We start from the raw sequence: 26,600 nt of genomic DNA, 5'->3' as shown, positions 1-26,600 counted from the left end.
TCACTATGAACTTTGTGAAAAAGTCACTTCAGCCCCAGTCACTTTGGACATAGGGTTGCCCTAAATCAGGGCTTTCCAAATGTTTTATGTTAATCCTATGAAATGTTAAATAAATGTGGTGTGTTGGAACTACAATTTTTCAAAAATTATGAAATAGAAAAATTTCAGGTGCAAGGCATACACTAAGGGTAAATATTATTTCATAAAATTTTTGTTACAAAGGGGTGTGTGTGTGTATGACTGCTGTGAGATATTATGTAAATTAAGCTTTTTTCTTTTTGTAAATTGAGATATTTTTGATAATTAAGGATTACGTATACCTAAGGCATACAATTTGATGATGTGTTACACGTATCCATTATTAAATAATTACCATAGTCAGACTAATTACTATTTTATCACCTCAGATAGTTATCACTTTGTGTGTGTGTGTGTGTGTGTGTGTGTGTGGTGAGAACATTTACAATCTACTCTATTAGCAAAATTCAAATACATAATAAAGTATTGCTGATTAAAATTGCATTGTTATGCATCAGCTCTCCAGAACACGTGTGATGTCTTCATCTTGTGTTAAAGGAAACTTCTTATTCTGTATTGCTTTCAAAATGATTTGAGAGCCATTTGTACAAGCCTGACTTCAGAAAGAAACTCAGGGGCTTTCCAGAAGGGGTTAAGCCCTTGTGTAAAACTCACCAGCTGCCCGCATTTTCTCGGATGAAGCCCAGATTCCCCAGCATAGCAGAACATGATTCTCCTTCATAAATCTTGCCCCAGGACTATCCACTCTAAGCACATGGTGAACCGCACACTCCCTGTTTCTGCAGTACTGGCTCATGCCTCGTGCCTTTGCTATTTGCCCCTCAGCCTCAAATGCTCTTGGTAGACACAAAGCATTATCTTTGCTAGATGCCCTCCCACACACACCAATTCTTATAGAATTGTCCAGTGCTTCCCTTGCTTCACAAATCTTTACTGAGTGATGTCACAGTCTGCAGTATACTTTCCTATGTTTAATAATAGTTTAAATATCCATCCCACCCTACTAGACTGTGGAAATTTTGAATTCAGGTCTTTATATCATAAGAATTTAGGCTCTTCAGGATATAACAAACTGTTCTACTATGAATCTAAAAAAAAAAGAATTTAAGTTCTTTCCTTTTCTCATGCACATTCTGTTTCCCATTGCTCTTAAAATCATCTTATTATTTAAAAACAATATATGTTCATTTAAAATGATATGAAAAGGTAGTTGAAACATTACACTAAGTTGCACACCTAAAGATGGCCACGTTAATATCTAAAGTAATGTTTCCCTCTGCCTATATACATATGCCAAGAGAAGCCAACATACACACAGGCATTCATGTGCACGTGCACACACACACACACATACACACACATTGTTACACAAATACATTCTTTCATTAATCTGACCAATTCTTCTTTTCAGCAATATCAAGGACACTTTCTATGTCACTGATATACCTGCACATAATTTTAATGGCTGCTTATAATTCTAATTTATGGCTTCCCCTGGGTTTGTTTTGGTTGCCATTTATCAACATTAAAAGCAGGGATGGTGGACTTGACTTCTTATTTCTTGCATGCCATGATTATAAATTAAAAGGCAGCATTATTGTCCTTACCTTCTTTGATTAGCCACCAAGTCCTGGTCTGATTTTATAACTCCCTTCAAGGCATTCCATATTTGGCCTCCTTCCCTTTCTCTTCAGGCTATCTTTGGGCTGTGTCCTGTTAAAATTTCTGTATATCAGAGAAGCTTCTACCTCGCAATGCAATGTCTTCAGTCAAACTTTCTCATTTTTATGAGAATCATCTGTAGTTAAATAGTAAAGATTTGACTTTTGACAACTTTCCCTTTTAGAAACAAATTCAGTGGAATCATGCATATATTTTATACGACGATTTTGAATCTCACTTCCCTCAACCTATCTGGATTGTACCCAACCTTCCTCTATTCTGTGATCATAAAATCCAAGATGAGATATGATTCTTTTCAATGGAAATTCCTACCTTAACAACCACTTCCGCTCTTAATCACTAGTATAGTTCACTGAGATTCTTCCTCCCTTCCCTGGAGCCAAAGCCACAAACTAGAACTATTCTGATATATTATTTTGCTAAACTGCAACATCTGGTACAAATTTGAAAAAGTACAAAGCCTCATTACTACTAAAATTCATTTGTGTCAGTTTTTGTGAACTTGTAAGGACTATATCATCTATTTCTTCAGTGAAACTTGGTAATGTAGGTGTAGTCCATTGTATTTTCTCCTGTTTTTAGTCTTAGTTAAAGCTCTCGGGAGTTTCTCTCTCAGTTTATGGATTCAACAGTAGAGTGTGTTTTCATACTATACAGTACTTACCCAACCATTCATTTAGACAGTCTTCTTGTCTCTGTCACTGTAATCTTGAACCCCATCTCACCAAGTCTTGGGGACATTTGTGTCATAATGTACATTGTCTCTGTTTTTAGAATAAAGTGTATGCCATTTATTACCCATGCTTTAGTTGTTAGTATGTAGAAATCTGAGCCACCGGTGTCATTTCCTGCTTTCTACCCAATTACCTCATACTGTGAACTATAGCCTCATGTTTTTCCTCTTTCCGTATCATATCTGTGCTTCTTTCTGGCAGTGGTTCTCAAGCAGGATATATTTTTCTGTCAGGAGACACTGGCAGTGTCTGAAGGCCGTTTTTACTGCTACCTTGGGAAAGCTACTACTGGCGCGTGAATGGTAGAGGCCAGGGGTGCTGTGAAACGTCCTGTAATGCACAATATGGTCTTCCTCCCAGCAACATATTACCTGATTCAAGAAGTTAATAGTGCCGAGTTCAAGGAAACTTGCTGTATAGCAGCTGACTTCATGTATTTTATTTGAGCTTTTAGATTTCTCCCACCCCTGAGATGTTCAATTTAATATATTCTCTTGACTCAGACTAGATACTCAATGGCAAAAAAAGAAGGAAAGTTATATCTCATGACATCTATGTCTTATGCTTTCATTAAAGTGAGACAGAAGTTGTCATCTTTGTCCAAAATGCTGGTAAAATAGTACTGTAGGACCACTTGATATTACCATAGTTATACAGAATAGAGAATGAGAGAATTAAGCATATTTATAAGTAAAGAATAAAACCAGATAAATTAATATGTATGGTTATCCTCAGATACTCTCTGCTTCAAATGATATTTGTTGTTATAAAATTGTGTTTGAGGCTGGGTGCAGTGGCTCACGCCGGTAATCCTAGCACTTCAGGTGGCCAAGACAGGCAGTTTGTTCGAGCTCAGGAGTTTGAGACTAGCCTAGGTGACATGGCCAAACCCTGTCTCTACAAAAAAATACAAAAGTTAGCTGGGTATGGTTATATGCTCCTGTAATCCCAGCTACTTTGGGCACTGAGGTGGGAGGATCACTTGAGCCTGGGAGATTGAGGCTGGGCTGCAGTGAGCAGAGATTTGGTCCCACTGGCACTCCAGCCTGGGTAGGCAGAGGAAGACCCTGTCTAAAAGAAAAGTTGTGCTTGCAAATAAATGTATTGAAAAAAACTCCATAGGCAGCTTAATGTGAACACTGTCTCATTTTATTTTTCTCCTTTGTTTTTTTCCTCCTTCAGATATTTCACATTTTCAGGAACAAAATGATTTAAAAGCATTACTAGAAAATCTCCATCAAAATATCCAATCCAAAAAAAGAAAGAATGTAGAAATTATGTGGCTGGCTGCAACGGTAAGCACTCTCATGGCAAATCTTATTTCCTGCCACGTCATAACCAGCAAATATTATCAGTTCTCTATTGTGCAGGTTCCAACCTCTGCACTTGGGGTTACCAGCTGTCATCTTCTATTATTCTGTGGATTAGGCATTTTTACTCTTGTTGGTAGTTCTATCCATAGACTAGAACATAAGATGAAAGAAGATGAACTCAAGAAAGAATCTTGCTCACTTGCTATTCTTACTAACCTTGGATGTGTTCTCCACTCTGAGGGAGCATCTGTGAGTTTCTTGATGTTGCATGTTGCAACGTCAATTGCCCGTATCACCCAGGATTTTGAACTGCTGCTTTAGAGACATATGGTTTCAACAGAATGTGGTTATCAGATCTCTGATTCACAGCTTCAATAAGGCTCCTGTACATATTGTTCAGTTAACAAGCTTATAAATGTGTTTGTTAATTTAGATATTGGCATAGAATTCATTACTGATGAATTGCTCTAAGGGTAATGAGCTATATTTTGTATAGCTCTTCCTCATTTAATGGTTCCTTTGGGGTAAAAGATCTGCCTGTGTTCTCACCGCAGGTTTCTACAAGAATTAGTAAAGAATGCCTGTATTTTTAAGGCTCTTATCTGGTAACTATTGAGGCATAGCTCACATGAAATTTATGAATTGTGTTAAACATTCAGACCCAAACATCCTTTCATTAGGAATGCATTCTTCCATCAGGAAAGGTACATGTTAAAGATCTTTATGATAAATGCCATGTTTGCAGTTCTGCAGTGTTATTCCTATAATTTGGAGCTCAGGTTAACCACACTTCTAGCATACTCTATTCATTCTCTAGTCATAGCATTTAAAACAGAAAGTTTTCCGCTACTGCCAGTGTTTCAATTATAATTCAATATTACTTACTTTCTTCTGGGAAAAAGGAATGGATGATTTACCATGAGCCCATATGAAATAATTTACCAAAAGCAAGGCAGAGGACAGCTTCTTTAGTTTCCCTTCCTGCCTTCTGGGAGCCCCAGGGAAGAACAATATGAAATGTTGCTTTCAGGCAGCTCATTTACACTGGTTCCATTTAGCGCCATACTGTATTACACGAAGGTTGTTTTTAATAGTGTGGCTGCTCTTTGTATCTTCAAAGACCACTCTGGTTGTTAATTCCAACAAAAATTTCACAATGACAGGTCATAAATTGTGTTTTCTATTTTACTGAAAACACGACGGCATGAAGATAGTTTGATACTCATGCCATCTGACGATTTACAAACATAAATGTGTCATTATGTACATATTGTGAAGTTATGTAAATAGATAAATTAAGGATACACACATATAAACACAAATGTGTATTTTCTTTTAATATATGCAATTTCTCATTTTAATGTATGAAAAAGTTTTCCTATAAGTCCCACACATTTCTAAAAAATTTTTTGAAATGTGTATACTGATCAAATATGATTTACTCACAGTTCACCACTGAATAAATGATTAGTAGCATTTCTGTTGCCTTATGCCTTAGTTTCAATATTCTATTTGTAAATCATGGGCCTTAATGAAACTTTTAAAATAAAGAAATATAGAAATTCCTCTTGATATTTTCCAGAAATATTTTGTCAATATTTGTTTTTATTTTATTTCCCTTTTAAAAATCTATTTAATGAAATATTGCTTTAGTTAATGTTTTACATTCTAATTGAAAAATATAAAGTGGCTGGGCGTGGAGGCTCATGCCTGTAATCCCAGCACTTTGGGAGACCGAGGCAGGCAAATCACGAGGTCAGGAGATCAAGACCATCCTGGCCAACATAGTGAAACTCCGTCTCTACTAAAATACAAAAATTAGGTGTGGTGGTGCATGCCCGTCATCCCAGCTACGCAGGAGGCTGAAGTAGGAGAATCGCTTGAACCAGGGAGTCGGAAGTTGCAGTGAGCCGAGATCACACCACAGCACTCCAGTCTGGTGACAGAGCAAGACTCCGTCTCAAAAATAAATAAATAAACAAATAAATAAATAGTTATTTGGTTTTATCTTCTTTAAGTTTCAGTAGTAAAAGTGAAGATTTAAAGAGGACAAATGGCATTTAAATCAACAGTTCGGGTATTGTAGAAATACAGAAATCAAGGCCTAACCTGTGTACTCTTACGCAACTGCCCTTACCTCCAATAGACTTTAAATTTAAAACATTAAATATTCTAAGTAGGACAAGTACATATGATAGTAACAAAAAATTTTAAGGAATATTAATTCCATTTAAAAATCGTATCTCATAAATAGCCATTATGGTCTATTTTATTATTATGAATATAGTTAAGAATTTTAAAAAATGAAATACTGTTTATTTGAAAGGATTAGGATTTTCTAGATGTAAAAAGATTGTATGGAGAAATCATGCTCTCACATTTTTCTAGTCATTTATATTGGAAATAGAAGTACCAAAGGTCTAAATTAATAGTGATGTATAAATTCAAGTTTAAGTATCAGAATCACAATTAAAACATTGTAATAAGTTCTAGATTAGCTGTATTATTTTACCTTCTTTTAAAAGCAGACAACTTTTAAAGACTGCTTGATGACAGATAATAAAGAAGACCTTTGTTATATCACATTAGATCTATTTTAAATGCACACTGATTAGCATTGTAATGCCGAAGTTGATTATTGGTATTTCATATTAGAACCCTACCATGGTATAGAAGAGAAACAAATGGAATGATTTCCCTATTAACCATAAGGCAATGAGACAAGACAGTACTGATGCTCAGTGATTTTTCTCTGACTTAAATCAGAATAACAAAAAGAAAGAACTGTAGAGGAAAACAGAACATAACAGAAGTTAAAAGACTTGATTATTGAACTTAAGTAGAATTCTGTTTGAATCCTGGTTCTGCTCTGTTATGTGCAAGTTACTTAACCCATGCAAACCTCAGTTTCCTCATCTATAAAAAGAAAATAATTATACCTTCCTCTAGAGTTCCTGTGAAGTTTATTTATTTACTTATTTTTATTTTTAATTTGGGAGGTGTTTTTTGAGACAGGGTCTCACTCTGTTGCCCAGGCTGCAATGCAGTGGCATGATCACAGGCTCAAGTAATCCTCCCACCTCAGACTCCCGAGTAGCTGGGACTACAAGCATGCATCACCATGCCCAGTTAATTTTATTATTATTATTTTTGATAGAGAGGAGGCTTTGTTATGTTGCCCAGGCTTGTCTCAGACTCCTGAGCTCAAATGATCCTCCTGCCTTGGCCTCCCAAATTGTTAGGATTACAGGCATAAGCCGCTGCACCCAGTCCCTGTGAAGTTTATTAAAAAGTGCAACTGTATATGAAATTTCTTAGTGTTGTACCCTAGAGCACAGTCAATTTGCAATAAACAGTGGCCATTTCTAGTATTCTCCTTTTTAGTACTGATGAGTAGTTCCCTTGTCTGTTGTGAGGCACCATGAGGATGTTTAAAATCTCATAACATAAAACCAAGACTAGCAAATGTTTCTTAAATGTAAAATAAGAGAATATTAGCTATATACGATTTGAATCAACTGTTTAATCCAGGGAATATAGATTTTGTTTGTTTGTTTGTTTTTGGTTTGTTTGTTTTTTCCTCTTTACAATGAAGGTGTTGTTTCTGAGCAGAAATTAGTTTAGCATTGTCATACACTGCAGACCAGGTACCCCGTTGGGTAGTGTGCTGCGTCCTCTGCTGGGTATTTCACATCTTATAAGGCTTCAACGGTTCCATGCCTCATGTACAAAGAACTAAATAAATTAGGTCCATTGCATTGGCTTTTGAAATGAAAAGGTAATGCCTTTACATCTGATAAGACCGATTGAACCAATTGACTACCATAAACTAACAGAAACCCAAATTTATATTTGATGTGTTTAGACTAGAAGTGTTTGGAGGAGGTCAACACTTTACCGTATTACAAATGTACAGCAAACATCCGTTTTTACATATGTTACAGATTTGCCGCAAACTAAATGGTATTCGTTTCACCTGTTGTAAAAGCGCCAAAGACAGGACATCGATGTCAGTGACACTTGAACAATGCTCAATCTTGAGAGATGAGCACCAGTTACACAAGGACTTCTTTATCCGAGCGCTGGATTGCATGAGAAGGTACCTCACATGTTTTTCAAGTTTTTTTTCGTTTAAGGTCATTTAGAGTTGTTTTTATTTTTTTCAAAATACATATTTTATTGGAGGACTAAATATTTCAGTACTTTACTGTATTTTCATGGCTTATAGCTTATGACATGCGAAAGAGATAATTTTCTCTACCTCTATAATATTTTTATCTCTATCTGTATTCCCCTACTCATTTTAGGCTACTTTTCTAAACTTTTCATTTTTAGAAAATGTGGCTGTGTACACATTTGATGACATGCATGATTGTATATGATATTATATATTTTGTTAGCTGATTGGCTGAAGTTAAGGGGCCCGAAAATGTCACATGTAACACTGTAAGAGCAAATTTTCATGATGCATAAGTATTTATGAGTACTCGCAAAATGAAACTAACTCATTATCCAAACAAAATCTTTCCAAATTACAACTAATAGGTGATATTCCCATGGCCCACGGAGTCTCTGGGTCAGTAACCTCCTTTCTAAAGTTATTTTCACATCACTCATCATAAAGATGGGATGACACTGATACTTTAAAATAGAGAATTAATATGGTTACTCTGCCGACATTTAAAATGCTATGCCCGAAGTCATGTTTCTTGATTCATTTCCACAGTAATTAAATCTAAACTCTAAGCCATAATGGGAAGGAAAAAGTGCTTCATTCACAGTGTCTATCAGCAAGGACACACGTTAATTAAAAAGTTAAACGAAATTGTCTCTGCTGCAAAGCCTAGCTCAGAAGCACGCTAGGCAGTGTGGGACAGGCTCTGGGTTCCCAGAAAGGAATGTCATGTGATTCACTGGAGAGGGCTGCTTCTTATCTAGCCTGCCATTAGCTACCAGTTTTCTTTTAACTGCTGCAGTCTTTCATTGGCGACATTGACGTTTGCTTGTGCTCGTTCTATGCCTCTGTGTTTTCTCCCTAACGAGAGGTTTCTGAAGTCCTGTATTTCATCCCATTTCATGTCTCTTGGCATTTTCATTGTTCAGTGGAGTTTTATCATAATTTTTTGATAAATGTGTGAGGATGTCTTAGAGGCCTGACGTGAACATCTCAGCCATATAAAACATGTTTGGTTGATATAAAAACTTCTTTCAAAAAATAATATCTCAGCACCAACAGGTAAAATAACAAATTCATGTATGAAATCTTCAAATCTGCAGAAAAATAAGACAAACGTCACTGTAGATGGAACAAATGTGCTTGGTGAGAAATGCAGGAATGCATGATATTATAGGCCAGGTACACCATGGGACTAAACTGATTTAGGTAACAAATCTTCTGGAAGATGAAATTGCTGTCTGTTTATTTAAGATAGAAGAGGGAACCCTTAAATTAGAAATAAAATAATTCAAACAGGTAAATAAAGGCTATATGTATACTAGACATGTTATACTATAGAACAACATATTTTGGTATTGCCTATGATTGACATTATATATGCAATACATTTGCTCATGATATAGCGTCTGTGATGATTCATTTTTGTCTTTTTAAGGTAAGGCACTAGAAATTTAATCTAAAACACTAAAGGCTTAACTTGAAATCCCTAGTATTCTGGTGATCTTCTTCTTCTTTTGGTTTTGTGTGTATATGAGGACTGTGCCAGAGTGTGAGTGTGACCTGTATTTGTGTATATATGTATGCACGTATTTAAAAGAAAATAAGATGTGCTCTTTTCTTTAATAACTGCCTTCATTTCCCTCTGGGTATTTTGCTTCACAACACAGGATCATAGATTTACAAGCTCTGGCAACACAGCAGAGTAGGTAAGAGCATGAGGCTTGGGAGCCAGCTAATTTGAATCCAGGCTATATGCCCATTACCCATAGGCAAGTTAGTCTCTCACTGCCTCTTAGTGCCTTAGGGCAAGTTACGCAACCTCTTGCTACCTCTCAGTTTCCTCATGTTTTAAAACAGACATGGTGATAGTAGCTCCATTTTAGGAGCGTATTGAGGATTAAATGAATTGATACATGTACAGGAATTAACAATGTTTGGCACATGGTAATCACTAAATAATGTTGGTTTAAAAAATAAAAAAATCAAGGGCTGTGATGTTAATACTCTGATTTTCCATATGCAGTATAATCTAGTTAATTATGATCCTTATAGTTTTATATTTGTGAATATTTTATGACATAAAGTTGGACTACAATAGCATATGTTAAAATAAAGTGTCCTGGCAGCTCTTGTAAATAAGGTTTCAAATGCAATATCTTCCCTATTTACGAAAATCAGCTCTTTAAATAGCACTTTAAACATGTGCAAGTGTTTGCAAATGCTGTGTTAATTATGGAAGCATCACAATCCCTGAATAGTTTTTTTATAAACATTTTTGATGCTAATGTGTATTATATATCTAGAAATAATCATAGAATTTAAGATAAGTCACCTTAGAAATTTCTTATCAATATTTTTATACATATAACTCTTACAAATTTCCTACCCCACATGCAATAGTGGTTCATGAATAAACATTTCTCAAGTTACTGCTTAATGCTGATTGATTACCAGGGTCCCAAAACTCTGGGTTCTGACAATATTTTACAGTTGAGTTTTTTGAGAGGAAGCAGATTTGCCTAGCTCCTCACTCTGCCATCTGTCAAATCCCACCCTTCAGACAGTGGTTTTTAAATGAACTGTAACTTTTAAAAAATACCTATGTTTGATTGGTATGTTAAAAGGTGGAAGGATGGGAAGGGAGTGAGGGATGAGAAACTACCTATTGGGTACAATGTACACTATTCAGGTGGTGTTTACACTGAAAGCCCAGACTTCCGCACTATGCAGTATGTCCATGTAACAAAGATGCATCTGTACCCCCAAATCTATTTTTTAAAGTATATCAAGATGTAGTTTAAGTTGTCATCATCTTGGGTTCAATTTTATAATAAAACAGCATGTCCTATACTGAAACAAAATACATATGTTTAGACCCCCACATGGATTATAATTGAGAAGATCTGAGATGGGTCCCGGAATTTAATTTTTTAAGAACTTTACAGACATTCTGGGGAATAACTCTGGATTTTTAAAAATCAGTGTTTTAAGGGAATTTGATTTGTATGTTTTTGAATTTACTGCAACTTTTAATTTTATTTAATATCAGTTGCAGTTTATTTTACCTTTGAATTATTCCAATCACCTTCCAGGCTATTTTATCTGGATTTCTTAAAAATTCACCAAGGTTTCTTCATCGTAAAAATTCAAGGGAAAAATAAAGTTCACCAAGGTTATCATATCATTCTTTATTTAGTTTTATTTTTGCTATATCTATATTAATTATTTTCTGTTGTATATGCGTATCTCTGTAGCAGTTTCAAATTATTTATGATGAGTAAAGGTATATAAATGAAAGTAAATAAAGCTCCATCTGGTTCTTATTCAGAACTCCCCACAGGAGAAGCAGCTCTCTGAAGGTAGAGACTTTTGTTTCTTTTTGTTCACTACTATGTTTCCATTACCTAAAACAGTATCCAGTGCACACAGTATAATTTTTTTCTCAATAAATATACAATAAAGGAATACATGAATGACATGGGTTTCTAAAACTTTCGGGTCCTATGTATTAGGTGGTATTGTGCATACATAGGCATTTTAAATTAAGCATATGAAGTTGTCACTTGATTGTCATATATTGATAAGCACAAGTTGCAGAATATGAAAGAAAAGTCTTATGATCCTAATTCAAAAACAAATAGGCAATAAAGAAACCATTTCAGCTCACCACCTGAATCCACCCTTTGTACAATAGTCAAAAAATTCAGACTTCCTTTTTTCTACATATCCAGTATTACTTTCAGCTGCACACTCCTGATGGACTTTTGAGTACCATCTGTTTGATGAAATGGCATAAATCCCTCTTCAGAATAGAAGATTAACACAAGGTATCTGGGTGATCTGACTCTGTAAGGCTCTCTTAGTGGTTGACTATATCTTTAAGACCAAAACAGTGATTCTTAACCCACATTGACCATCATAAATCTAGAAAACTATTTTAACAAAAAATAATTGTATAGGGAAATTTAATGCCTCTATAAAGTAAATTAAAACAAAAATACCATGGTACTGTTTTTTTCCTTAACAGGAACTCTAGGATGATGGCTATACAAAGTAATAATGTGACACCGTAGTTCTCAATTGTCTTTTGTTTTATACTACATTACTTTCTCAATCTGTCATGGCTCCTTAAAATTAGGATAGTTAATATGCCATTAGTAGGAAGACTCAGGGTAAGTTTCAGCATATACTTATGTATCACCCTTGCAATACAGGGCTTTAGTCATTCTATTTCAGTAAATATTTAATTTATAAGAGACTTAAAAGGCCCATTGGCCTTATTGAGTTTCATTTATTAAATGTCATATTCTCAAATGTTGCACCTGTAATTTATCTGTTGGGGGGAGCGTAATTTATGAAGTATTCTGCTTTATAAGTAAATGACTCTTAACCAATTCATGTCTGTAAAAGATGTGTTTGTATGACTTCCTCCCTTGTAGAGTTCACTTTTAAGTAATATAGTTCAATTATTGTTAAAATAGAAAAGTTTCTTCCTTCTATCTTTAGTCTTGTTTCCACTTGAGCTTATTTTTTTCTTTGTTTTTGATTGTACTCGTTGGAGAAGAGCTGCTATTATTTCATATTATATCCTATTTGAAATATTAAAGAGAATTATAAGCATTATAAACATAGGTAATTGAAGTTTGCAGCTATTTTTTGACTACTTGAAAGAGATGTGTTTGTAGGGAACATTGTAATTGGGAACAGTTTTTCCATGATTGCTAAGTATTGTCTCCTCCCTTGAGAATTTCAGTGGTGTGTTTGCTACATTACTTCAGTCAGTATTTGCAGCAAATAACAGGAGTAAGCTGAGAAAGAGTCACCTTCAACTCAGGGTTATTAATAAAAACATGAAAATTGACCTTATTTGGGATGTTTTTACTTCAGCTGAAGGTGAGTTGAAAGATACTGCAAAGAATGTGTACATCCTTAGAAATCATGTTAGAGCAAGTAGCTTTTAATAAGCCATCCACTATAAACCCTAGAAGAGAACTAACCTTCCTGGGGAAATCAAAGAATGGCCTACAAAGGACTTCCGACTTCCTGAACAAAACATATGTGCTGATTTTAGTCGATCTTCTTCCTATATTCATGCCTGACAAGGTTGTCATAGTATTCTGTTGACAGAAAAATGATGATTTTGAGGTCTATTTCTTTCCCCTAATTTCTTTTGTTGATAGGGTTGTTTTCCAGTTGTAGCAACTTGAGACCCTGTGAGCATGGAGGCCATAGTCCAGAGCAGCCATCAGCTTTGTACACACCTTTCCAAGTCAACCACTTCTTTCAACTCCCAAAATTATTAACTAAGTGCCTAGACATAGAAGGATGTCAAACATATGTTTTAACTTAAAATCAAAATCAATGTAAATGAATCTAGCTGAAGCAAATACATTTAACTTCTGCCACAAATACAGGTTTTTTAAATCCAGGAAGACCTGGAGTTAATTCCCTATTCTAACACTAATTATCTATGTAGTGGTGGACACATTAATTAATCTCAAGGCTTCAGTTTCCTAATGTGTAAAGGTGAGATGATGCTCCATCGCCCTCTTTTGAGTGTTGTGATAAATGAGATCACTTACTTAAAGTCTCTGCACCCAGTGGGCGTGAAGTGTTCTGCTGAGAAATGTTATCCTTGCTCTCTACACTCTCCCCATCTCTGTCTACCCTGCTTGTTCTTCCTTATCCAATTTTTCTCTAAAAGTGCATCCTTGGATATTGTTAAAATGGGGGAGTTCTCCTGGTCTTCGAGGTCTTAGGGAAAAAAGTCCCAGCATTAACATTTGCTTTCTAAAAGCCTTAAATTTTCTCTCAGTGACAGTGGGCTACAGGGTTTGGAAATCTTGCTAGAGCCCTAGCTATAGCATCAGGGAATCTAGAAGCAGCTAAGCTTAGAGCTGGGGTTAGTGCATATCTGGGGCCCCCAGAGAGCAGCACTCAGCACTCAGTTTGTAGAACTGGTGAATATCTAACTCCTGAATTCCCACAGCTTTTATTGGCGAGTTAGTATATCCTATAAAATGTGCCAGCAGCCCCACCTCTGGAGGTGAGTTGGGAAAATAGATCATTAATAGAAATATGTGGGCGTCATTTTCATAGTCAAAAGTGAACATCTTTTGTATATCTACTATGGCAGAGTACCATGCTGTACAAATGGAGAAACGCATTTGAAATCATAACAGCTGCTAATAGTCAATGAGGACTTACTATGCACTAAGAATAACACTAAGCATCCTATATGGGGAAACTGCTGATTCCCACAAGAACAGAATCAGATAAATGAGTCCAGAGCGTAGGAAGCATTCATTATTAAGCAGTTCAGAGGATAAAAAGAATCACTGTGGCCAGGAGGTGTCCTGGAGGAGGTAGAACCTGAACTGTGTCTTGAGGATGCAGACAATTAGGTAAGTTGCCAGGAGTTAGGAAAATCTGTATTAGAATTATCTAAGTGGATAAGATAGTCAACCTCGTCAAGTGGTTTTGCTTACATAAATGTTGTAATGTGTGCCACATTGAACAACTTATTTTCTTCAACTGATATCAACTTTTTGAGATCAGTGTTTATTTATTTTATATCTAGTTATCTTCCTTTAAACTTGTATAATACTCACTTGAATAAATAGACCACAATTTAGTGCCCAAAACATCTGATGTTTTACCATTACCAACAATACTGTAATAGACATTCTCACATGTATATCCATGTATATAAACCCATAAGTAGAATGGGTGGTAAGGCATTTGTATTTTTAATTTTGCTACATGCTGCCAGATTGCTTTTCCAAATAGCTATACTAATTTATAAGCCACAAGCCATGCACATGTGCTCCCATATCTCCACACATCCCAATACTTGTACTGTAAGAGTTTTTAACCATCTGATGGATGGAAAGTGCTATCGTTGATTAAGTTATACTTTCTCAGTAACACAAAATGAGATTAAATATCTGTCTAAACATTGATTGGCCATCCAGATTCTCACTCATCTCATCTTCAATATTTCACATAATGGAGTTTTGCACATAATTGCAAATTAGGAAAGGTTTCCAGCATTTATAAATAAACCACTGGCCTATTGTGTTTAAGTTACATTTAGAAGACACTGTTTCAGGAGTGGTGTGGTTTTTTAAAAATATGCTTTATTTTTATTTTTTAAATGAAAGCACAGTGGAATAAGACAGGAGCATCCCTTGGGTTTGGACAGAGAATGCATCATGCTATGACGGGAGCCTGTGACATGATGTGAGGCTTTTTAGCAGGAAAGGGGACAGGGCTCCACTTTAGACAAGGGAAAGACAGTTCCAGCTGAGAAACAAAAACCTCTAGTTGATTAGGGAGATGATTGATGGCTTTGCACTTGGAAAATGAGGTGTAGCAAGAACTAGTCCAGGAAAAGGTCTCATGTTCACTAAAGAAGGCTGAGATGCAGGCAGCCCAAACCTGAATGAGCTATGGAGAGCAGTTATGCCAAAACCTAGAGTCTGTTTATGCCCCTGGAAGGTTGAGACAAGAGAATCAAGGGAGTAATTTTCATTTCACCACCCAATGATTTTTTCTACAAACACCAACTGCCTTGTCCTAGCCAATGATATCCATGAATTCATATACTCAATGTGCCTATTATGTTTGTCCTCACATACAAAGAAATCCAAAACTATTAATTCAATGAATTATCAGTATACAGTCTAAAACTTCTTGTCTTCCATCAGAACACTTGCTATACCCTGGTAAACACTGTCATAAAGTGGTTTCAGCCCTTCTCCTAACTTGAATATTGGTTATAGTGCTCCAGACACGTGTTCAAGAGAACAAATTGGATGGTTTCACAGGCCAATTTCTAAAGAAAACTGGACTAGGAGGCAACTGTGTTTAGGAATAAGCCCCCAAAATGTTGCAAGCTTTTCTCCTGATCAGAAGACCACAGATGACAGAGAAGTTCAAATGCTGGGCATCATATACTAATGCTCAAAGGATAATGGTCTAAAGCCCTATGAGCAAAGATGCATTATGCATAATTACACCCCATTCTCTTTCATTTAGTGAGCATATCAAAACTCACTCATATGAGTGTGAATGACATCATTATGGGGATCAAAACTGTAATTTATAAAGCATATCATTTGCAAAATTGGTATTTTATTAGTAACAAATCACATGTGATATCTCTCAAATATCACAGCATTATTTGGGGGTAATCACTGCTCTGAATACTCTAAAATCTAACAATTAGGCCAGCTCAGCCAAGGGCAGGCTGCCCCTCTATGGCACATAAAGTGGTTAAAAGGAAGGACTTTGGAATTAGACTGCCTGATTTCTTCACTTCTTAGCAGTGGGAATGAAATTCTAAGAGGCCTTAGGTTCTTTATCTGTAAAATGAAACAACATATACAAAGGAATTGGTAACTGGGTATAGTTCACAGTAAGCAATTGGTAAAGTCAAACTGTTATATTGTAGTGATAATTTCACCAGCATCCTCATCTAATAGAGTTGTCATGAGCGCTAGAAGAAACGATCATCGCTGACGCAGTTAATATAGTACTTGTTACACAATGAGGATTAGTAAATATTAAATGCTGTCATGGCTAATACTGATGTGTGGTGATGACTGTTATTACTGTTATTATTGCTTCTTTGTCATAGCAGCTTCCTACCACATTGTTTTTACTAAACTGAATGGCTGTGATGTCCTCAAATTATATTGAGGAAAGTTAAAAAAAAAAAAAAAAGTCAGTTCCATGATTCATACCATCTGTTGCATTGGTTCTCAGAGAGTGATTCCAGCATCAGCATCATCCAAGAATTTGTTAGAAATGCACATTCTCAGGCCCTTCCCAGAACTACTTGACCTGAAACTCTACAAGTGGGTCCCAGCAATCAATGTTTTAATGAGCTCACCAGGTGATTCTGATGTGCACTGAAGTTTGATAAGCACTTGCCTAATGTAAGGACATTGATACATTTTTAACATCTTTTTTGAGATACAGTTCACATATACTTACCAGACTATAACAACCACCCATTTAAAGTGTACAATGTAGATGGTGGGTCATGAGACTCTTCCCAGAGCAGGTCGTGCTCTACACTCTTCGGGGAAAGGAATGCTAATATCATGAAGCTTCCATAAAAATCCAAGAGAACTGGGTTCATAGAGCTTCCATATAGCTAAACACATGGAGGTTCCTAGAGGGCGGTGCACCCAGGGAGCGCATGGAAGCTCAGTATCCCTTCCCTCATACCTCGCCCCACACATCTCTTCATCTGTATTATTTGTAATAACTTTATAATAAACCAGTAAACATATTAAAGGGTACAATGCAGTAGTTTCAGTATACTGACGGATTTGTATAACAATCACTACAATAATTTTAGTACCTGTTTGGCACTCCTAAATGAAACCCCATTTCCATTACCAGTATCTTCCCAAATGCCATCCCCCCAGCCCTTGGGTACCACTCGGTTTGCCTTATCTGGACATTTCATATAAATAGATTTATACAATTTGTGGTCTTTTGTGAATGCTCTCTTTCATTTAGCATAATATTTTCCAGGTGCATCCATGTTGTCAGACATTTTTAATTCCTCTGTAAAGTTCCCTCTTTGTGAGTATTCTGTGCAGTCATTCCCAGAGCATTAACATTCGGCTAATGAATGATTCCCCACAACGAAACAGGTGCACATGTAAATATATGTTTGTCTGGGGTGGGGCAATGTGTGATTGTATGTGTACAGGTGGGCTTTAATTTTGTAGTTTCCTTTTTGTAGAGACTACTAAAAAGCTCAGGGCCAATTTTGTGATTCATCTACTTCAAATGTATAGCATTCTTTAATAGGCTTTCACTGTGTGTGTGTGTGTGTGTGTGTTGGCCTCATTCTTAGCTCCATTTTATGACATTACTCTTGCATTTACTGTTTCTTTCTCACTTTTTATTCCTGATATCTTACTGAATTTGATGTATTCAGGTAAACTGCCTTAAATTCTTTTTGGAATAAGGCAGGGTGTAAATACTTAAATAACAATAAAATCACGTAAACTATTCACTATATCCTATACTAAAGACTCTTCCTAAATTTACTCTTAGCAACCTTCAATACAAGCTGAAAATACTAAATTTTTTCAAACTGCAAAATATGTTTTCTCACATCTGAATTTATGTGTTTTAAAAATGGTGTCTGTTTTCTCAACTATTTGAGAAAATAATGCCATTATATTTATTATATGCTTTAGAGTTTTCAAACCACCTTGACTGTTCTTTTGTTTTTGAAAATACAAAGATGTCATATTTTGTTCAGTTTTGTTTCACAATTTAATTTTATAACATAAATTCACAGAATTTTATAACACCAATAGTTTTATTTGATTTTGTGATCAAGAATTTTTCTATTGAGGAAAATAGACTAGAACAAAAGTGAAAAAAAGACCTGTTAGAGCTGTCAAGATATATTATTTTTGCCAGAAAATAAAGAGGAAAATACCTTCCACTTCACAAGAATGAACCAATTTTATAGCAGCTGCTCTTGAAATAGATTTATTGGAAACTCCTAGTATCTGTAGTTGCCATTAAAAAAAAAAAAAAACCTTTCATACAACAAAAATCTCATATGCATATGTGCAAGGTACATATTGTTAAATATTACTTGGTCATAAAGTTAAATGGCAACAGAGACCACTGCGTAGACTTACCATGGATTCAGCTTGACCATATATGAGAAACACGTGGTTGATGGACTGTGGAAGCCCACACTCCAACAAGCATTTGATGAGTTTCATCTTTTTTTTTTCCTCTGTGGTTTGACTACATACATACAATTTTCCTGTGTATGTTAATAACTTAAAAGCTGCTAATGTATCATGTGGTTTCTGAACAGAGAATCGAGCTGATTTTTAATACACTGAATAATAAAAGATGTGATGTTTCAGAAGAAAATAGATTATGTGATTACATGTAACTTTGCCTTACAAATCCTTGCTACAGTGTTGTAGCAAGGATTTAGTCTTGAAGGTTGAGTTATTATAGTACATAGACATTGTACATAATTAGAAATTAATTCTAAATCATGGGGCATTTGCGGTTGAAATGTCTATTTTCAGAAACTTATATATTTGATATTCATGTAGTCAGTTATAACCTTCCATTATGCAATCCTTAAAGTTAGTTTATAAATTAAAATTTCATCACAGAGGTTATGATTTCAGACCATAACGGAAAGTGGAAACTCTGTTGCATTTCTATTTATGGCAAAGTAAAAGAAAGTCACGTTTCTTTGCAGTATGCTTTATTTAGTTTTATCATAAATATGTATATGTGTATTTTGCTATCTTTGCCCACATCCCCTGAAAAACAAAAGTATATTAATAACCTTGGCACTAGTGCTAAGATGAAAAGAAGATGAAAAATATCCCATTTTTTAAAAAGCCTTAGGGATTTTAGGATGTCAGCACACTAGTACTAAGGAAAATAAATTTATATGTGTATATTTTTAAAATTTTGAGCTCAATTTTAAATTTAGTAGTTGCCCTTTGAATATCCTTATCTCCAACTAAATGTTAAAATGGTATTAGCATGTTTTGTCAATATGTTTCTGAACATATTTTCTTCTGGAGTTTGAAAAGGAAGCAAATTTTCAATTTAATTTATCGCAATCAAGGAAAAAACAAACTAAAAGAGTCTTGGAAGAATCTGGACTTGTGTGTGTGGAGGACTAGAAGAGAAAAAGAAGCTTTTTAATTCAATTAGAGTCTGACGAGGTAAAAGCATGTGCGAACTTCCCTCTCTAATTCTCATGGCTTGGGCTCCTGGGCAGGGTAGATAGTATGCGTCTTCAGACAGGCAGGGCATTCTCTTCTCTACAAAGGTAAGCTTTCTGTTTAGGCAGATCATCTGGACTATTTCCACCAGCAGTTAAGAAAGAAAGTAGCTACAAGGTAAGTAGTCAGCACTCCTCATAGATATTGACTTCTCCTCTAAGGAAAATGCTTGGCAATCTGATATTTTTGCCACATCCCTGAAAAAAATAAATGTTGAATCAGCATTCTTACATATAAAAGAAGGCTTTTGCATCTTTATCCTTGTAAAGCTTTATGTCCCCATTGGCACCAATAAATCTAAATTAAAGGTTCAGTATTTCAACGTTAGACAAAAATTATACTGAAGTGCCTACAAAAGTGTAGTTAACGTATTTCCCCGTTTCACTCAGAATATGTACCTGAGGTCTATAGATAAGTGCTTCTGTTGGATCAGTGTTGAAAGGCAAACTAGATACCTTCTGATCCAAAACTTCGCAGTATCTTATGTTAAGGAGTGTATTCATCTAATAAAGATTTTTTTATTTTTTATTTGTTTTATTTTTGTTTTATTTTATTTTTTTGGTGGTAGGGGACAGAGTCTTGCTGTGTCACCCAGGCTGGAGTGCAGTGGCGCAATCTCAACTCACTACAACCTCCACCTCCCAGGTTCAAGCAATTTTCCTGCCTCAGCCTCCTGAGTAGCTGGGACTACAGCTACGCACCACCACGCCCAACTAATTTTTGTATTTTTAGGAGAGACGGGGTTTCACCATGTTGGCCAGGATGGTCTTGATCTCTTGAGCTCAGGTGATCTGCCCACCTCGGCTTCCCAAAGTGCTGGGATTACAGACATGATGCACCACGCCTAGCCTAATAAAGTAATTATTTTTTAATCTGGCTATTGTTCTTAACTCTATACTAGTCCTTCAGTTGAGTTTTCTGATAGGTTTTTCAATTGAAGACTCTGCACCTTGAATCTAATGTGAAAGCTCTGTGATTCCCCCTGGTATGACGGTGTGATGTTGTCATAGTGTGATGGCAGGCAAGAATAGACAGACCGGATGCCATAGGGTGTTCCCTTTATGCACCTGAACTGATTCCACTGCAAGGAGATATGCTTCCCTGAGCAACTGTGATAATTTATACAGAATTGCTAGAGCAAGGTTAGATCTCTGTGTTTGAGGAAATAGTCTAACTAAAGCTATTTCAGATAATCACTTTTGTTTGATAAAATGAATTTAGCATACTTGCAAGACTTGTGATCCAAATAAAATAACTGAAATTGAAAAGTAAATTGGAATGAATTTTTTCATATTACTTTTACTTGCTTTGGAGAGCAAAGTTACAGATATATATATATATATATATATATATATATAGAGAGAGAGAGAGAGAGAGAGAGAGAGAGGTGTGTGTGTGTATGTATATATGTACATATATACCTTTATGTATAACATTTTATGTTTTATATATTAATATATCATGCTATTGTATTCAGTACATAAAATATATAAAAATTATTTAAATGCTCTTTATGCTTAAATCTAATTTGATCGTGTTTATAAACCTCATTTTCATTCAAATGACCCAATTATTGTGACTCCTGAGATATATATGTATTCTTATGCTATCTTTTCAGCCACTAAATTTAATATTAATTTTAAAATTCCAACATTTGTGTATCTCATTAAAATAAGACAAATTGAGAAAAGAATACATATAAATTAACTTTTCCCAAATATGTCAGACTATATACTTTGCTTTTTATTTTCATGGGGTAGTGAAACATTACAAGTGTTTGGTAACAGAATAAAATGTTTATTTACATATTGTTATTCTCTTAAAAGTCAATTTTCAAACTCCTTCCATTTCTATGTACCCATACCTTTTGTTGCTAATGGTATTTTAAGACTGCAGCATTTGGAAAGGACCTTAGAGATTATCTAGTGACCCTGCCAAGTAAAGCAGGGATTCTTTTTACAACATCCCTGACAGATTGTCAGCTAACCTTTACTTGCACATGCACAATAGCAGGGAGTTTGTCACTTTGGGTATCAACCCATTCCATTTTTGGACAGCTATGTGATTTATAAAACTTATCTTCTTGTTAAGCTGAAATCTGTTACCCCATAACTTCCGATTATTGATCCAGTCACCTGCCTGGATCAACCATCACCTTCCTTAGGTCAGCCTGTCAAATATTGGAATATGGTTTCTGTGTTCTGCTTAATTTTAAAAATCCCTTTAAGATGTGAAAGTTGGTCCAACTCCTGCTCTTCCTGAAAGATACTGCCATCATTTCTCAATGCAGTCTGCATTTTAATACTCTTTATAAGTAATTACGAGCAAGATCAATTACCATGTTCTATATTTAATATGAAGAACACAGAGTAAAATAAGACCAAGGTCTGCCTGTTTTCCCTTTTTCCTTCCAGTTGTATAGTGCTTACTAAGTAGCAAGCACTTTTCTAACTACTTTACAGATATTAATTGCTCTGATTCTAATGGCTGGGGCCCCTTGGCCAGGGTAGATGGTATGGACTCCAGACAGGCAGGGTGTTATCTGTGAATTAAATCTTCTAACTTGTGGATTAATTCTATGGATTTTTAACCTATGGATTAAGTCTTAAAGAAACAGCCACAGAGGGGTTAAATGACATGCAAAAGGCCTTACAGCTACGATGTGGTGGAACCAGGCCCTTTTACTCTGAGTCCTAGCTTCCAAGAGCCTCAGCTGATAAATTACATTCATCTCTTTATTCCTGGATCCATAAAATGCATCACCTTTTTAAAGGAACTTTGTCTCACTATGAAATAAATTTAAAACTGTAGTCCTTTGTGGTATATGTTGTCATCTAGCAAGGTTTTTCCTCAGTTCTTCTAGGGTACTTGATATTGTACAATGAAATATAAATGAATACATTTTTATTCTAATTGGCTCTAGCCATCAAGTAAGTACAGTAGCCTAAATGAGCATTATATATTTTCTGTGCTTTAAGAAATGGGACTGAGTTTTTTGGTAGGATATACTTATACCCAATGATAACTAATTAATAAATGATTTCGGGCTCTGCAACCAAACACTTACATAAATAAGTAAATAAATTTTTAAAGTAGAAATCCCATGGGGCAGTTTCTTTGGGCAGGGTGAGATTCCTGCATTGAAAAATCATGAAAGGTGCAAAACCAAAAATCAGTCACGTGTATATAGCAAGCAGCCGTTCTATAACTAATTTGTGGTTAATTCTTGAGTTAAGCCAGACCATAAAATCTTGACTAAGTTTGAAAATTGATGAGGTAGGCAATTTAACTTTGTTCAAATTCACTTGAGTTTCCCACTGACTAAGTAGCACAATGCTGTCAAAGGGAACAGAATACCACTAAATATTTGCAGTTACCCAGAACCAGCTTGTCTTCAAGAAGATCCACCCAGAGTACAGAATTGGAAAGTAAATTGGCAAATCAGTCCCCTGAACTAGCTATATGTTATGCCATTGGTAAAATGTAGCCATGTCTCAGGGGTCTACCTACTGCCCCAAAATGCTTTAGAGCCTATATAGGCTGACCTTGGTTGATTTAGTTGACTATGCGTTGCTTCTTCCAAAAATATGTTATTTTATTCTGCGTTATTATTCCACTATGCCAGAATCCATATACCATAAAGAGTATATGGTTCTGGACACTCTCTTATATCAAATAAGTAAGCAATTTTTGAGTGCATATTATTTACCAAGCACAATGCTTTGCATTGAAGATGCGTATATGAGTACGTTGTGTTCCTTCTCATGAAAAACCTCAAAATCTGAAAGAGAGTCACATACAGATACATAATGATAAATTAAGTATTTTAGGGTATTAAGTACAAACTACTTAATGGAAACAGAATTTCTGCTTTTGGAAACAGAAATAAGGGAACAATTAAGCAAGTAGGAGGGGTAAGAAAAGTATGGGGCACTGTCAGGGGCTACAGGGAGAAAGTGAACTTTAAGCTGGTGTTATTGCCGGATAGATAAGTTAAGAAACAACACCCTCCACCCGCAGGAGACAATGATGATTCTTATTTTTAAAAAGTTATTGCTTACTCTAGAAATGTCACCATGTTTTGCTAGATGCCTATGATTGGGATGTATTGACAATAAATATTAAAAGTCGATTACTTTATCAAGTTATGTTCTCTGACAAAGTAATGACCTTAAGAAAAACTAGAAAAGCAACTAAATATCCAGGTTTATAAGCCCTTATCTCCGTCCACAAACACATTGGTTTGATTTTTAGGTGATTTCTAACCTGCCTGCACTTTTCTGCTTTATAGTTTATCAGACGGTGGCAGGCAAGACTATATTTGAGTGAGAAATCTGTGAAACAAAAACATAATCTTTCCCATTAGTTTCAATTTTAGTTGTGTCCACCTCTCAATTGTTGTAAACACCATCGCTGCTCAACCTAATCTCAATCCTTTCTTCTTAGAAATAGCGAAAACTGTATTAGAACTAGACGTCTTACAACAGATAAGTTGATTTTTGTCCAAGAATCCACAATAGATTTGTAATATTGGATTAAAATTGGCAGTGACATTTAAAATATTACTTCTAAAAAGTAGAATTTTTAGTTTCCTATTTTGTTTTTAAAAGTCTTGAATCCTTCCCATTTCTGAGTATTTCATTCATAAGCGTTGAATGGTATATAAGAGTGGTATATGAATTCTGCAGTGCCTTCAATGTAATACTGAACTGGAGAGTGTGTGGTCTCTTGTGCTACTGTATGCTTTTGGAATAGACAACAGAGTGAACCTGGAATTGCTTCCTCAAAGTTGCTTTCAGGGAAAAAGAAAAAATCAAGCACAATCTGAGAAATAATGGCATAGTAATATGTAATGTTGTGCTATGTATTTTAAAACCATTTTTGAAAATGAGGGGTTGTTTTTATTTGAGTGAGTCCAAGACACCAGAATTAGTCCTCAGTTTCAAGGCTTCTTAATAATATGATCTGATGAAAATGTCAAATCAGTATAAAATATCAAATAATGATTACCCTCAATTTAAATATTGTGATCATAAGCTCCTGAAATTTACTAAGATATAGTGCATTTATTTGTGGAGTAACTAGGATATGCGTGGCCCAAATAGAGGATACTGTTTGTTAGAACGGCACTTAGTTCCATTAGAGGACCTTGACTTGTATGGTATTTTTATATATGATTCTTTAGTATATGGCACATTAGGTAGATAAAATATGTTCTTTGCCCTAAACTAACTCCAGTCTAGTAGGGTAGGAAAGAAATGCAAACTGGAGAAAATGCAGAGCTGCATGCTGTGAATGCCATCTGCTTGAATCCAGAAAGTGTAATACATGCTCACAGGAGGAAGCTGACACCCTATGATGCTTTCTTTGCCTGGAGCCTTTGAGTTGGGTCTTAAGGAATAGTAGATATAGAGATGTAGATATAAAATTTTTGCTAAATTGTGGGCACTGTAGATTCTAGAAATATTTAATAAGCAGAATGGGCAATACACAAAGCGGTAGTGGACATGTAGAAAGTTTTAAGGATTAAAAAAGCAAAGTTTGATATAATTTTAGCATGAATAGTTCAAGGAAATAGAATATTACCAGCCCTGGATTTTGTGACTTCATCGTTTGCCTGTGAATATGTGAGATTATCCATAATCTTTATACACAGGCAAATTTAAAAAAGGCTAAACTATTTATTGTTTAGCCTATAGGTCTTTGTTAACATTCATACCAATACCAGCTGACCTCTTAATTTCAAGTCCAACACTGGGAGTGTATATGTCAAACTATGTTTTAAAATAGCCACATGGGCTTTATCTTTTTTGAATCATAAGTGGAAATAGATAAATTCAGCTACTTGCTTGAATGAAGGTTTGTTTTATTCTTTTTTTTTTTTATTTATTTTAAGTTCTAGGGTTACATGTGCACAATGTGCAGATTTGTTACATATGTATTCATGTGCCATGTTGGTGTGCTGCACCCATTAACTCGCCATTTACATTAGATGTATCTCCTAATGCTATCCCTCCCACCTACCCCCTCCCCACAATAGGATCCAGTGTGTGATGCTTCCCTTCCTGTGTCGAAGTGATCTCATTGTTCAATTCTCATCTATGGGCGAGAACATGCTGTATTTGGTTTTCTGTTCTTGTGATATTTTGCTGAGAATGATGGTTTCCAGCTGCATCCATGTTCCTGCAAAGGACACGAACTCACCTGTTTTTATGGCTGCTTGTTATTCCATGGTGTATATGTGCCACATTTTCTTAATCCAGTCTGTCACAGATGGACATTTGGGTTGATTCCAAGTCTTTGGTATTGTGAATAGTGCTACAATAAACATACGTGTGCATGTGTCTTTATAGCAGCATGACTTATAATCCTTTGGGTATATCCCCAGTAATGGGATGGCTGGGTCGAATGGTATTTCTAGTTCTAGATCCTTGAGGAATCGCCACACTGTTTTCCACAATGGTTGAACTAGTTTACAGTCCCACCAACAGTGTAAAAGTGTTCCTATTTCTCCACATCCTCTCCAGCACCTGTTGTTTCCTGATTTTTTAGATTGCTATTCTAACTGGTGTGAGATGGTATCTCATTGTGGTTTTGATTTGCGTTTATCTGATGGCGAGCGATGATGAGCATTTTTTCATGTGTCTGTTGGCTGTATGAATGCCTTCTTTTGAGAAGTGTCTGTTCATATCCTTTGCCCACTTTTTGATGGGGTTGTTCGTTTTTTTCTTGTAAATTTGATTGAGTTCTTTATAGGTTCTGGATATTAGCCCTTTGTCAGATGAGTAGATTGCAAAAATTTTCTCCCAATCCGTAGGTTGCCTGTTCACTCTGATGGTAGTTTCTT

At 35.6% G+C, this 26,600-nt stretch overlaps 1 protein-coding gene across 6 annotated transcripts in view; it reads left to right on the top strand.

Annotated features, from left to right (window-relative positions):
• INPP4B (inositol polyphosphate-4-phosphatase type II B) overlaps positions 1-26,600 on the top strand; it is an 865,488-nt gene that overhangs the window by 798,224 nt on the left and 40,664 nt on the right. For all 6 annotated transcript variants that reach the window (XM_033215351.1, XM_033215352.1, XM_033215348.1 and 3 more), the window contains 2 exons: positions 3,639-3,751; positions 7,714-7,868. In XM_033215351.1, coding sequence (XP_033071242.1) covers positions 3,639-3,751; positions 7,714-7,868 — 268 coding nt within the window. The remainder of the gene's footprint in view (positions 1-3,638; positions 3,752-7,713; positions 7,869-26,600) is intronic.

The sequence above is a fragment of the Trachypithecus francoisi genome, unplaced genomic scaffold, assembly GCF_009764315.1.
Source record: "Trachypithecus francoisi isolate TF-2019V2 unplaced genomic scaffold, Tfra_2.0 Lachesis_group1, whole genome shotgun sequence".
Taxonomy (NCBI): domain Eukaryota; kingdom Metazoa; phylum Chordata; class Mammalia; order Primates; family Cercopithecidae; genus Trachypithecus; species Trachypithecus francoisi.
The sequence above is the reverse complement of the archived record's forward strand: the minus strand, read 5'-3'. Positions and strand labels throughout refer to the sequence as shown.